Source organism: Phalacrocorax carbo, chromosome 3, assembly GCF_963921805.1.
Source record: "Phalacrocorax carbo chromosome 3, bPhaCar2.1, whole genome shotgun sequence".
In the NCBI taxonomy this organism is placed as follows: Eukaryota; Metazoa; Chordata; class Aves; order Suliformes; family Phalacrocoracidae; genus Phalacrocorax; species Phalacrocorax carbo.
The window spans coordinates 99,158,208-99,172,967 of record NC_087515.1 but is presented as its reverse complement, the minus strand read 5'-3'; the positions used below and the strand labels follow the sequence as shown (position 1 = coordinate 99,172,967).

The 14,760-nt window shown below is 36.3% G+C and overlaps 1 protein-coding gene across 1 annotated transcript in view; it reads right to left on the bottom strand.

Moving 5' to 3' along the window:
- EYS (eyes shut homolog) overlaps positions 1-14,760 on the bottom strand; it is an 888,772-nt gene that overhangs the window by 801,323 nt on the left and 72,689 nt on the right. Inside the window, exon 6 of the mRNA XM_064448569.1 lies at positions 11,355-11,650. Within this exon, the coding sequence (XP_064304639.1) occupies positions 11,355-11,650 (296 nt within the window). The remainder of the gene's footprint in view (positions 1-11,354; positions 11,651-14,760) is intronic.

The following is a 14,760-nucleotide window of genomic DNA, read 5'->3' as shown; positions in this document are numbered from 1 at the left end:
CAAAATGAATGCTAAAATTCCTCTGAATTCTTTGCACTACAAAAAATACTTGGTCTCTTATGTGCAGCACTCATACATGCCCTCTCACACAATCATATAAACCACGACAGCCAGCTTTCAAAACCTGTATTTTGTGATTCTACTAGATATAGAAGTCCTTCATTGGAGAAGCCCATAGTAACACCAAGGTTCTCTTCCACACATAAACTTATGACAGAGTGGCTCTTATTAGGGTTTATTCCTGCCTCTAAACATGCTCTGCATTTTCCAGGAGACTTTAAGATATCTGCATGAAAAGGGGGAGGCACAAGCAGAGACCAGTGAGAGTTCAACTCAGTAAACTAAAAAGCTATCTGCTAGCAGCAGCTGCTGAATGTTGCTTAGAGTGTGATGTGGCACCAGTAAGGAATTTGGACTGCCAGGACTGGCCAAAATATAAATCCTTTTCTAAGTTCTTTTAATTTTTTAATTTTTCTTTGAAGATAAGGTAACAGCACTATGTGCAAACTTTCTGATCTAATTCTGATATGCTCTCCTTATGTTTCCTAGTTCAGATCCATTTCCACAGTTAAGTCCCTGATTATGGTACATCTCTTTTGAGGAGGATAAATGAAAATGCATTGGCATCTGTTTTCTTCTGCATAGACAAATGGAGAATAGCACAGAGTTTACTCTAGAAGTAAATCATCTGGCCACAAGCCATGGGCAAGCTGCAGCACGTACAAAAAAAACTCCTTGAAAATTGTTCATGTCCCTTGAGTTGTTGTGTTCTCCTAATAGATGAAAGGTTAAAATAAAGCAAATGCAATTCTAAGGGAAATAATGGAATGAGATCATCTTCATTTACCCATGATACCCAATATTTCTGAACTTCTTACTGCCTTTATGTGATGATGGCTGTCTTCCTCTTGAATCTAAGGCAGAAAAGGTATCTTACTGAAATGGATACTACCATAATTTTAAGACATGTCTGTCTTAAAATGCTTTCTTTTTGGGCTAGGAAATTGGGTGTGGCATTCAGCAGGAAATGAGTCAACTACATGCAGGCTTCTGACTACAGATCTGTATTTTAAAACTGAGCATTTAGGGTGAAATTCAGTTCCCTAAATGTCAGTATCTAATGCAATATAGAATATCCTGTATTTGGTCTCAAGAAAGTAGTCCTTAGGGGATGAAATGAACAATAAGCAGAGACAGTGGCAACAGTTTTCTAACAGTAACGTAAATTGGTCACTCAGGCTGGAAATCCTGGAGTGATGGTAGGAAATAAGAGAAAAGGACAAAGACACAGAGGGCAGCTGTGAACTGAATAGTATTTCCAAAAAGGAACAAAAAAAAATAAGCTTGTACTAGGCAATGTGAAGCTTCTGAGGAATTCAAAAGCAAAATGACACTTGATCAAAAGGTTAATGCTGTGGCCATGTTTTGACTGAACTATATGAAAAGATACAACACCTGGGGAGTCCTGAGAGGATGATGAAATAATGAAAGCTAGAGGAATTTAGGACACGAGATGAACATTGGAGCTTTAGTTGTGCTGAGCACTAGTGACTAAACCTGATTGTGTGTAGAAAAGGTGAGAAGGGAGTCAAAGCCATTCTCCCATTCCAAGTCTGACAGGAAGCATGATGATTCTGTCAGTATGAGAAAAGATGCAGAAAGAGATAATTTAGTTTACATCTTCATTTGGAAAAAAATAAGTATCTGCTATGATATACAGATAAGAAATTCTCACCAGTGGCATCAGAAAATTAATTTAATTTCTGATATTGTGCCACTAACCCCCATTATTTTAAGACTTCAATGAGTATAGTTTTTCTTAATGTATTAATCTATACTGCAACACTCTATAGATTAAAAGATTTCATTCCAATTTAGACAATTAATCCCAAATGTCCAAAATAATACTGGACAGTAGAGATACATGTGCTATACTTGTTTAAGAGAAAACTATCTGGTTTCAGGTATTTTGGTTTTATGTACCTATGGCTGTGCTAGACGTGTATGAATTCCATTCCTCATTTAGGAGAACAAGGAAATGGGAAAAAAAATCCATACTCTGATAACAAAGGTGCTGATTTAATGGTGGAGGATGTTATTACATCTAAATTACTTCAGCAGACAAAGAAGCAATTACATGCCACTCAGCCTCATCCAAGTTATCAAGCACTGAGAATACGTTTCTCATAACTGATGAAAATATTTGTGAAAACCACTGACTGATTTACAATTTGTGCTTGCTAACAGTACTTGCAGAATGATTTAGAAAGATACCAAATGTTCTGAAAAATTTCAGCTGAAAATGCTGTTAACACATTAAATACAGATAGTTCACTCTTTTTCCTGACAAACTTGAAGTTAAGACTTAGTTTCTATACATCTCTGTGACCACTCATTCAAGATCACTTTTGTTTTCCCTCTAATGTTGCTATCTAGCCACTAAAAAAAATACTATTTACAGATAGGAAAAACTGATATTATTTTCATCTAATAGTTAACAGTGCAGTTTTGTTAGTTCTGTACATCTCAAAAAAGTCTAGAAGAGCATTTTTTGCCTATGAATCGTCTTAAAACTTGGAAAAGCCTTAATGTTTTAGTGCAATTTCTGACGATCAAATGCACATGTAGTGAAAATAAAGGTAATTATTTTTTGTGTACTGTAGACAATAACTATTTCTTCTCGTTATGTGCCATAACATGAACTGCCATTAAACTGGTAGTTGCACTGACAGAAGGCATGTCCCAAAACTTCTTGCAGACATTGACTAGGGAAATGTAAGAATTCATATCCTCAGAGCACAAGGGCAATATATGGACAGTATTTTTAAAATATTTCAGAGAGAATAAAAGAATCCATGAAGCTACAGTGACACCATATTTTCTGAGTATTCAAGGCACTAAAAAAGCTGGACATATACATAGAAACCTTTTTCTTTTCAGTATGCAGCTAATCTCAACTACGCATTTGAAATGGATGATGAGAACCTTCTTTGAACATCAGATAAAAATCACTAATTAGCTACAAATTACTTTCAACCTCAAAGTATGCTAATATAAATATTTTCTGGATTTACACTTTCAAGGTTAGCATTAATACAACATATCCAAACATAATTAGTAGGAAAATGTAATATTTAATTAGTTATTTAATAAATCATACCCTAAGGTGTGAATTCCTAAACAATTTACAGGGATCATGTCACCAAATTCTAAAGTACAGAGAGAATTTTAAAACTGATCATGAGCTAAATTTACTTCTATTAACTCTATAGTGTGTTTTGTCCTGTTTAAAATTCCAGTGTTCTTAAAATACATATCAAATAATTACAGCTGCTTATGAAAGCCTGTCACTCTTGCAAATTGTATGGCCTGATGTTTAACAACAGCATTTTCTACAGGCACATTGATGATACACAAGAGTCATTATTCTGCAGGAATACAAAGGTCTTGAGAAGAGCCTGAGGACCAGAGGAGGTGCATGCTAAAAAATTTGTCAAAGATATTTAGTCCTCCATCAGTATTACTGATGTAACTTATTCTGAATTTCTCAGGTAAATATGACTGGAGATCAAAACCAACAAAGAAATATTCCTTTTCATAAATATGATGGATAAACCTTTGTTGAATATTCCTTCACTTCAAAAATAAAAGCAACTCTGTACGATAACTAGTTTGAAAGTTTGTGCCCGTCAGTGGTTCAAACTTTGGATGTTTGATTTCTGCTTAACTTAAAGAGCTTAACTTCACATTTTATCTGAACTAATTGAACTATTTTTAGATTTTGCAGAATATCAAAAAACCTGATTTTTGTTTTGTTATCAGAATAAGTTTAACTTCATATCATTTTTTCAAATATAGTATTCAGACATTAGAATAAAACTGGAATTGACTTGAAAGCTTATTTTTTCATTGTAATACACATTATACATAGATATCTGTTATTAATTGCCATCACTACTCATAACATCTCTGAATTACAAAACACATGGAAAATTAACAAAATATGAAGTTTGATTTACATACTGTTTATACCAACTTCTCTTTTATAGGCGTAATGGAATATAAAGTTTGACAACACAAAGGCAGAAATAATGATGACAAATAATAAAAGGATGTCTAAGATATTTTTTTAAACTAAAACTCCTTACTTGAGGAAATATTACTTCAAGATGCAAGCTGAATCTTTCTATTCCCATATCAGATGAAAAGCAAATGATTTGAAATTCTACTTAATGTAATCTTAATAAAGTACTGCTGAAAAAAACCAAGATTCTTTTTAAAGTTCAACTATTATCAAAAATAATAACAATATATTTGAAGGTTGTCTTCACAATACTCCAGCCTTACTCTCCATCATTATGTAAAATATACAAAAATATAAAGCATTCAAGTCATGCACCTACAAACAAATGGTGTAATTTTGTTGGTTTCTAAGCAACATGAGTTATTGTGCTAAACAAGAGAGGTAACAGCATGAGTAGTTATGTATCAGTTATGAAAAAACAAGACAGACGGTCCAAGTGTGGCCTTAGGGAACTTAACTGACACTTCCTTTTCTCAACTTTGTGGTTCTATGCACTTGGTGATTTTTTTTTCTCTTATTCAAGTTCTTTTCTGTGTAAGAAATTGCAGTAGTTAAAAATCCAAAACAATTTTATTTTTTATTTATTAACTACATACTGTGTAAACGTTTCTGTGAACACTTATTCCAGATTGAAAGTGATTTATGTGATGTCTTAAACCACTTCACTGGCTTAGCTTCTCTGAAAGAGTTTTAACCCAGAGAAAGTGTGTGGCTCTTCAGCTGTAAACTACCAGGAGCCCAGCTCATCTCTCTCCATGGGATTACACTGGACATCTGACAGGCAGGCTGCACTGGCACAAGTTGCCAAAGATAATCAGTCTCCTGCAGCAGAAAAAGCCAGCCAGAACCTCCGCAGTGGCTGCACTCCTCGATGCCCTGAGCCACACACCCAGCCCAGCCCTGTTTGGCGCTGGAGATGTGGAAGCAGACGTGAGCTGTGCTCATAGGATGGCCTTGCCCTATTACAATAGGAACCATATGAACGGAAATGGAAGCAGGTATTTCAAATGCAGAAAGGGTATGCAAACAAACCAACTGAATACAATTGCCTTCCTTTGTGCAACAGAAATAATAATTTCATAATTTCAGGTGACCCTGCTAAGATAAGCAGATATCAGGACCCTGGGAACACTAATAGGCTCTTATTGCCATGAGCAGCCCCACCTGGGACCTTCCCACACACCTTGCCCATTGTCCAATGAGCTCTCGTTCAGCTTAGCTCTACTCAGCCGTAGGCATCCAGATCTGGCTTGAGCTATTCTGTAGATGTGCCTGTTTGCAGTCCTGTCTGTGGCCCTGTAAGCCTAAGAAAGGACTTCAGCCCGCAATGTAGGTAATTTTTCTCTTTGGATGTACATTGTAGCTTTGTCTCTGGTCCTGTCTCCTGCTGCTTCTAGTTTGCTTCCATGCATGGACTCTGGACTTCATCTATTGGTTGTGATGTCTAGTGCTTGTGAGGGACCCTGTTACTCCCACTGTTTCTGCCCACCCTGTTTAGATGTTGCAGGACTGTGCCCTGCTTAGTGATGGCACTTCCTGCGCGCTGGGGTTACCCTTGGGTCCTGGTTTGTGGCTCCCCTCATGGAGTAGCATTGCTCTTGCTGCTCCCTGTTAACAGGGTCAATCTCTGTTATGTATTAGGGTGTCATCAGCTGTTCTAGACTTTATTTGTACAAGGGGTTAAGCGTTCCTAAACTTACTTTTGTCAAAAAGGACTGGTTTTCACACAACTTCATATATTTTCCTTCAAGATTTCTTTTTCTTAATGGTATCAAAGATATAATGCTCACATCTTTCACAGAAGGGTGAAACTATTTTAAAAAAAACCATCCAAACCATTTAAAACCAATTAATAACTCACTGAAAGTACAAACACTTAAATACTTCCTTAAATAGACTCCAAATATTAAGTAGACTTGTCTGATGTATTTGTGAAATAAAAAAGTAAAAACAAAGCACAGAAATTTAAAGTAATAGAATGACATTAAAAATGTCCACATACCATTTTACTTTTTTTTTTTAAATAAAAGAGAGAATGCTGAAGAGCATTATATATAGAATATATTAATGTCAAACTCAAAAACCATAGGAAGGCCTACATTGGTGATGACCCTTAATGCTGTTATCTTTTCCTTACACACAGGTGAAGCAATGATAGATCAGTATCTTGCTATGTGAGATAAAGTATATATTTAGAATAAAAAGATTTTCCAAATCTTAACTATACAATCAATATCATATAGATAAAGACCCTCAAGAGAAAGCAATGAGGCAGTATTTCCCATCTACTTAGAGTTCTGAGCAGCTGTCTTCACACACTTATAGGCATCTAAATGAAGAGTTTTAATGAAGGATATGTTTGGATAAAGACAAACTTTTTCAAATTCTTCCAAGAAGAACTTCTTTAAACCAGAAATGAAGCACAGTGGTATTTGTCTGGAAATATCAGTCATCATGAAAGTTAGAATCATTTGATGTTAAACACAGATGTTTTGAGATAGGGATAACAATATGGAAGAAGGGAGACCCTGGGAATGACTTTGAAAGTGAACAAAATTATGCAATGTTTGAAGAACTGAGGCAGTAGACGGCAATACAGAAGATCATCACAAGATCAAAAGGATGGGATAATTTTCTTGAAAAAATTGACTCAATTTTTAAAGACCATACTGCAGACTTCCATGTTTGATATAGGCCAGATTCTCTTGTAGGCAGTGGAGAGTACTCCAGACATCTAGAATATGTCTCCATATTAAAGTTGCCATGACAAATACAGTTTACAGTTCAAAAGGAAAGACTGTGGTACCTGATGCTTTGAAGTACTTGTTTTTACTGTGCAAATACCCAAGCCTTGGATTTTTTTTACCAAATCAGGTCATGCTTTTTGTGTTGACAAATCCCATTACAGTGCCTAAGGCATCTCTAACTAATAGAATGTAAAGCATTTGAGAAATGCTGGTAAACATCAGATCAATCAGTCATCTAGACAGAGGATACAACTATGAGTTGTGTATGTAAAATTTTTCTTCTGAAATAAAAACTGATTCTAATGTTATATCAAACACTACCCAGGGATTCATTTATTATTAGGAGAGAAACCAAGCTGGTGACTGGCAACTCATGGCTTTTTTGTAAGCCTATGAATCCCAGTACACAAAGTGTGATAGTTCCCCAAAGATGTGCAGAGTCCTGAGCAGCAATTACTTCTGTTTCACTCTTTATTTACTATTGCCTTTGATACTTCCTCTGAAAGTGAATTTACTATTTATGAAGAAAAATGAAGTACATCTGGATATGTAAAAAAATTGAATTACAGATAAATTACATAACAAACACACAAACCAAACAAAAAAACAAATGAGATAATAAATGTGGGTTTTTTCAGTATTACGCTGAGATACTCTTCACTGATTCATAACATGCAGTTATGACCAAACTTCAAATCTGTTCTGTGCTGGAAAATATCCCAGGGTCATAAACTGTCAGAGACTGTATGAAAATGGAATTGCTAGGGTAGTAATAACATTTTTCTAAGTTTAAACAGTCTCTTATTAGTTGTTTGTGGTTTATACTCTCTGAAAAATCAGAATTCAATATATTCAGTACATGTGATAATGAGTTACACTAAATGAGTAATATTGTGAAATGTCTCTTTTCTTTGAATATACTTCTATGGGAATTCTATTATATAATACCTCATTGGGTGATAATAATAAAAAAAGTGTTTTCCAGTAGTATACCGTTATATTATTTATATAAGCAAGTCCTCATGTTCACGGAGTCACACGATGGTTGAGCTAGCTTCCCAGGACCATGTCCGGCTGGCTTTTGAATATCTCCAAGGGTGGAGACTCCACAGCCTCCATGGCCAACCTGTGCCAGTGTTCTGTCACCCTCACAGTAAAAAAAAATATATTTCCTGATGTTCAGAGAGCACCTCCTGTGTTTCAGTTTCCACATTGCATCTAGCCCTGCCACTGTGCACTGTTGAAAAGAGCCCAGCTCCATCTTCTTTACACCCTCCCTTCAGGTATTTACATACATTGATGAGATCCATCCCTGAGCGTTCTCTTCTCCAAGCAGAACAGTCTCAGCTTTTCCTCATAGGAGAGATGCTCCAGTCCCTTAGTAGTCTTAGTAGTCCTTCCCTGGACTCTCTCCAGTAGTTCCATGTCTCTCTCATACCAGGGAACTCAGAACTGGGCACCTAATGCAGCCTAGGCAGTTGCTGCCTTTGTCTTAAGGGCACATTGCTGGCTCACATTCAACCTGATGTTCACCAGGACACCCAGGTTCTTCTCAACAGCAAAAGCAAAGCTGCTTTCCAGCTGGTCAACCCCAGAATGTACTGATGCTTGGGGTTATTCCTCCCTAGGTGCAGAATTTGACACTTTGCCTTGTTGAACACCATGAGGTTCATGTCAGCCCATATTTCCAGCCTGTCGAGGTCCATCTGCGGCAGCAAAACTCCTTGGTGTGTCAGCCACTCCTCTCGTTTTTATGTCATCAGCAAACTTGCTGAAGGTACACTCTGCCCCATCAGTCAGATCATTCATGAAGATGTTAAACAGGACTGGACCCATTATTGACCCCTGGGGTACACTGGTATGTATACCACGTACATGTCCATGGCTGTATACTGGCCTCCAACTTGGCTTTGTGCCACTGATCACCACCCTCTGAGCTGGGTCGTTCATCCAGTTTTCAATTCATCTCATTGCTTGCTTATCCAGTGCATACTTCATCAGCTTTTCATGAAGATATTGTCAGAAGCAGTTCTAAAAGCCTTGCTAATGTCAAGGTAGAAAATATACACTGCTCTCCACTCATCTACCAAGCCAGTCATGTCATTGTAAAAGTTTATCAGGTTGGTCAAGCATTACTAACACATGGTGAATACATGTTGACTACTCCAGATGATTTTCTTGTCATTCATGGTTTCCAGGATTAGTTGCTCCATCACCTTCCCAGGGATTGAGGTGAGGCTGACCTGCCTGCAGTTCTCCAGATCTTCCTTTTTGCCCTTCTTGAAGATAGGAATGACATTTGTTTTTCCTCCAGTCTTTGGGCACTTTTCCTAATCACCATGTTAAAGTTTATTGACAGTGACCTCACAATGACATCTGCCAGCTCCTGCAGTGTTTGTGGGTGCATCCCATCAAGGCCCATGGACTTATGTATATCCAGTTTGCCTAAGTATTTCCTGACCTGAGCCTCTTCTACCAAGGGTATGTCCTTCTGGCTCCAGACTTTCCCTCTGGTCTCCAGGTTATTGGATTTCTGAAGGACAGTCTTACGAGGACAGACTGAGGCAAAGGTGGCATTCAGTATCTCTAAACTTTCCCATGTCCAGTGTCATCAAGTCCCCATCTCGCTGGGCAATAGTTCCACATTTTCCCTACTCTTCCCTTTGTCACCTACATACTTGTAAAAGCCCTTTTTGTTGTCTTTCACATCCGTTGTCAGATTCAACCGTATTTGGGCTTTGGCTTTCCTAAACTTACCACTGCATGCCCAGATAATGTTTCTGTATTTCCTTCCACGTTACCTGTCTTTGCTTCCACCCTCTGTATGTTCCCTTTTTTGTGTTTGAGTTTGTCCAGGAGCTCCTTGATCATCTACGCAGGCGTCCTGGCATTTTTGCCTGACTTCCTGCTGATTGGGATGGATCGTTCTTGAGCTTGGAGGAGGTGATAGGCTTTCTTGGGCCTCTCTTCCCTCCAGGGCTTTATCCCATGGGACTGTTGCAAGCAGATCTTATACCCTGCTGTATTGTCCCTGCAGTAGATATTGGGATGGTTGAAGTTCCCCATGAAGACCAGCAAAGCACAAAACAAGGGTTGAAGTTTCAGCAGCAAAATGGAAATATGTTAGATTTTGTACAGGTGAGCCAAGTATTTTTTCTCTTTGCTTGCAGTCAGATATTTAGTTGTGCTATCTTAATGGAATTTAAACCACCTCAGGGACAATCCTCTGTTTTGTTACATATTTATTAATAAATGAGAATAAAATGGAAATATCATCTTTTATGAAATGTGTGTTCAAATGACCAAGAAATTATATACTTAACTCAAATTGTGGAAAGCAAATCTTCAAATGTATATCACATACATATATATGTATATAAGTAAATTAATATAAACATATTTGAAATTTAAAATGTTTGTGCAGAAATGTTAAAAGTAACTGTAGCCAGTAGCTAGGAGTAAGAGTAGCCAGAATTTATAATGAAAAATTAGCACTGAAGTTATAATTACTTAATACCTCAGCACTTTGGCAGTGACCCAGAAAGATCCAAATGCATGTGTTATCTCAGTGGTTTAACTGGGACTTACAAATCTAGTACTACACATGCTCCCTGAATTGTAAAAAGAGCCCTCAGCAACTTGGAAGTATAAGCTGTAAATTAATGATTAGTTAGTTAGATGACACTGTGCATACTATGGTATTTCTATTTGTCTTTGTTAGTGGTAGTATACCACAAATTGTCAATAAAGACAGCAAAGCATTCAGAGCTATCATTAATTTGAGCTAACATTAATGCTCGTGCTCAATGATATAGAATAAAGGCTGGGAATGAAATTCTTCAGTATTGCTGAATCCAAAATGATTTTCTGCCTCCCACACGTAGTCTGAATATCAGGGTATTCGCACAAAACAGTAAATTAGGACAAAAAGGAATCACATCATCAGTTTGTGTGGGATTCATCTAACCCAATGCAGAAATCTAAAGACCATCTCATCCTAGAACAGATGTCTGAGATAGGCAGATGCCCTGTCTCTACTGAGTAAAAGGGGAGTCTGAAAAACTCTTTCAAATATAGCCATTTATATTCCACTGATGCAGAGAGATGCTGCTGCTGATCTCAGTCCTCCTCATGCTTAGATTTTCCTCTACCAAAACGTTTGTTTTTACCAGCCTGTGTATGTCTAAGTTCATGACACCTAAGACTGCATAACAGTGAAATAAAAATAATACAGTTAAATTGTGTTTTGGAACTTGATTTTTTTTTTTTTTTTTGTCAACAGCATCAAAGCGCGTGCTCAGAATTGTACATTTAGTGGAGGGAAGGTCAGCTGAGGAACAATTAGGAGACACAATCTAAGAGTTTCCATGCTAATTCACTTAAAACTCATATAAGTCATACAAGTGCACAAATATATACATATTTTATACATATATTGTTATTAAACAATCATATAAGCATCACTTACACAGAATTGGACAATTACAACTGTAGCATAAGGTACTTCAAAAGAAGAAACTTACCGTTGAACCCAGCAGCACAAAGACATGAAAAGTGGCCAATTAAATCCATACAGGTAGCTCCATTTTTGCAAGGTGAACTTGAGCATTCATTAATTTCAGCTTCACAGAAGGGCCCTTCATATCCAGGCACACAGTTACAGCTGTAATTATGCAAGTGGTCCTGGCAGAAGCCATATTCAGAACACTGGTTTCCAATGCAATTGTCTATATCAAGTTCACAAAATGTGCCAGTGTAACCAAGGGGGCATATGCACCTGTTATTGAAATGAAAGAACAAAACAAAACAAAAAAACAGTCTTGAATATAGAGCTCAATAATGACTAATAATGTTAACAATATTTCCACTTTGAATTACTCACAAATGAATTGCCATTTTTTTCAGTCTTCTTTCTTTACATTTAATTAGTCACCAAGTAAGTTTGTTTCACATAGACTGCTTGCAATAATTAAATGGAACTGTACAATAATTAAAATCTTAGCTATTTAGACGGGATAAATTAGTAGCTATATAGCTTTTAATATCAAGCTTCCAATGACAGTATTCAAACAGAAAATTAATGTAAACTACAAGTATTATGCATTTTAAGAATCTCTTTTCTGAAAATTATTAGTTGCTAATCACTAAGAGGAAAAACAATGTATCATCCTGTTTGCTGTGAACATAAAATCAGTATAAAAATGCATTTTCTTTAGAAAATAAGGTTGCAATTTCTGTCTATAACTGAAAAAAAAAAGCAGTCTATACAATTTTTAAAAAATTGAGCAGGATATATTTTTCCCACAATGTAGGATGACGTATAGACTGTGTAAGACTGGAGATGACTTTCTCATGCTTCCCTTCCTCCTTTTTTTTTTTTTTTTAATGTGTGAATGAAAACACAGCTAGATTATCTTATTGATGATCCACATCTCATAAAATTAGAAAATCCCTTGTACATTGCAATATTTCCTTTGATTGATCCTCTCCTTATCATGTCCAGAGGTATCCTCACACGGGAGGAGATAATGGTACAATAATCTTACATATTCTTGATATATAGAGAGGTTATCTAGAAGCTGGAAAGAACTAACATGTTAAGGAAGCCTTGATTATAGCAATTTTCCCTACTGATCCATCTGACAGAAAGGATATTTTTTTCTTTATTTCATTTCATTATTTATGAAAGAATGTTCATGTGGCTGTTTGCTTCAGTCCCTGCTTATTCTTCCTGCATATTTATGTTAGACTTGTCAAAATTTCCACTTAGATATTTTTATATCCCTATCAGATATTCAACAGGATAATTGTAAGCCAGTAGGAAAAAGACCCCATGTAAGATTCTGTGTACAGAGAGGTTCCCATAAAAGATAGCATGATGGTAGTAGTTATTTTGAATGTCATTTTACAAAAGCTTTTTACAGTATAACTTTTGGAATAAGGAAGTTATAACCATACCCACCACTGGTATAATTTGTTCTCTGTTCAGCTGGGCTCTAATTTTACCTGCAATCCTTCTTGGCAAGCAAGAATTTGAAAAAACGAAGAACTTCATCTGTGTACAAACTAGAGATTGAGAAGGGCAGATTACCATGGGTGCTCCTACTGAAATACTTCTGAAGAAAAAAGAAGAAGGAACATGGATATGTAAAAAATTAATAGCTGCTAGTGTTTAACCCAATTAAATATATTTTTTTTTCTTCCAGGGTAATCTGTTGACATTAGTGCCGCTCTGAGAGTTCAAGAGTAGCTTCAGAGCACATAGAAAATGAGGTGATTTTTCCCTTTCATGTTGTGACTAAAAGAAGCCAACAGTAAAGAAGGTATCTTTATAAGGAGATATTATTAGTTGTTATGTGGAACCCTACAGTGGCTTAAGTTTAGAGATGGTTTAATAATTTTTTTTATAATTAAAAGTCCTTTAGTCTATGGAAAAGCCAGGTATTATTAGAAAATCAAATGGTTAATTCTTTAAGCAGCAAAATCACCAAGTGATTGAGCCACAATTATTTTTTTATATGTATATAAACAAATATCAGCTGCTTTCCTTTCCACTGGCTCCTTGCAGGAAGGTCCAGGCTTCCCAGTCAGACTTTTGTCAACTTTGTGTCTTCTTGATCCCTAGGAAACTTTTTCATAATATCTGAGGCCCGTCTTTGTGTTCCCTCATGTCTCAAGGTGCATCTGTATAACCATTTTAGGTCAGATGATGAGAAAATATTTATGATTGATTTCCTTGCTGCTCCAAACTGCAGTGTTTGGTATCACATTGCAAAGCAGTATCAGGGCACGTAAAATTGATTTATTTCAGTTGAAGCTAAATCAGTAGGTGTGCTCCTTGCAGTACAGCTAATTCACACCAACTGCTAATGGTCTTTCAGTCCATGGACCAAAACAGAATTTTCTTGAAGTAAGTCCTCCATATCTTGTATAGTGTGTGGTTGTGAATTCTTCAGCACCACTATTTTTGCTTTACAGATCCATTGCTACTGCATTTTAATACCTACTCAAGTAGGTATAGCTACTGTATTCTCTCTCCAACCTCAGTCAATCCCTAGCAAAGGAGAAATCTTCCCCTTCCCCTCCTCTTGAGAGCTCCAGCTGATTCTGTTTCTCACTTTTTAAAAGAGTGAAGTTCACACAAATGAACTCATACAGTTGCTTTACAGATAAATGTAAATGTGGATTTACATAAAATTTTGTTGTATGTAAACATGCAAAGCACATGCACTTTTAGTTACCTTTAGCTGCACAGTTTCTGAATCCACCAGTATGTAAACAACAGTCATACTAACTTTTCTGGTACAGTTAATAACTTTATTTCCTTGGTTAACTATCATGTAGTCAAAAAGGTATTATTTTACAGCAATTATTAGTGTGTGCATTGTGAAAATGCAATTATTCAATCATACTTTGAAAACCCAGCTCTTAATCATTAATATGGAATAGAATATTTAACTTATAGCTCTCCTTAACAGGAAAGAGAAGATAAAGAGAAGGAATTTTCTATCATTTCCTTATTATTACTAGTTGTGTAGCTTATCTTCAGAGACCACAAAGGAACTACACAGAAACAGATGTAATGGAGAGTCTTACAGTTTCAGTTTCATGCTTCTGATTCCACACTACAAGCAATGATGCTATGAGAATTGTATTTTTCAGTGCCTCAGTGTCTGAAGAGATCTAAAACATGTAAGAATGGAATGTCCTTTGTTTTTCCTGGTGAAAGTATAACTAGATGTCTTTCAGTTTCATATGGCTCATCTCCTGCAGCAGATAATTTAAGCTCTCATTTTTTTAGACTCTTCATTTCATATTATTGCTCAGGAAAAATAAAACAAAATCATAAAGTTTTCTCTTGTCATTTGAGTGTGAAGAGTTTTCTGGGTTTATCTATTAAGTATGGGTAACTGCTTTCTTGAATACACA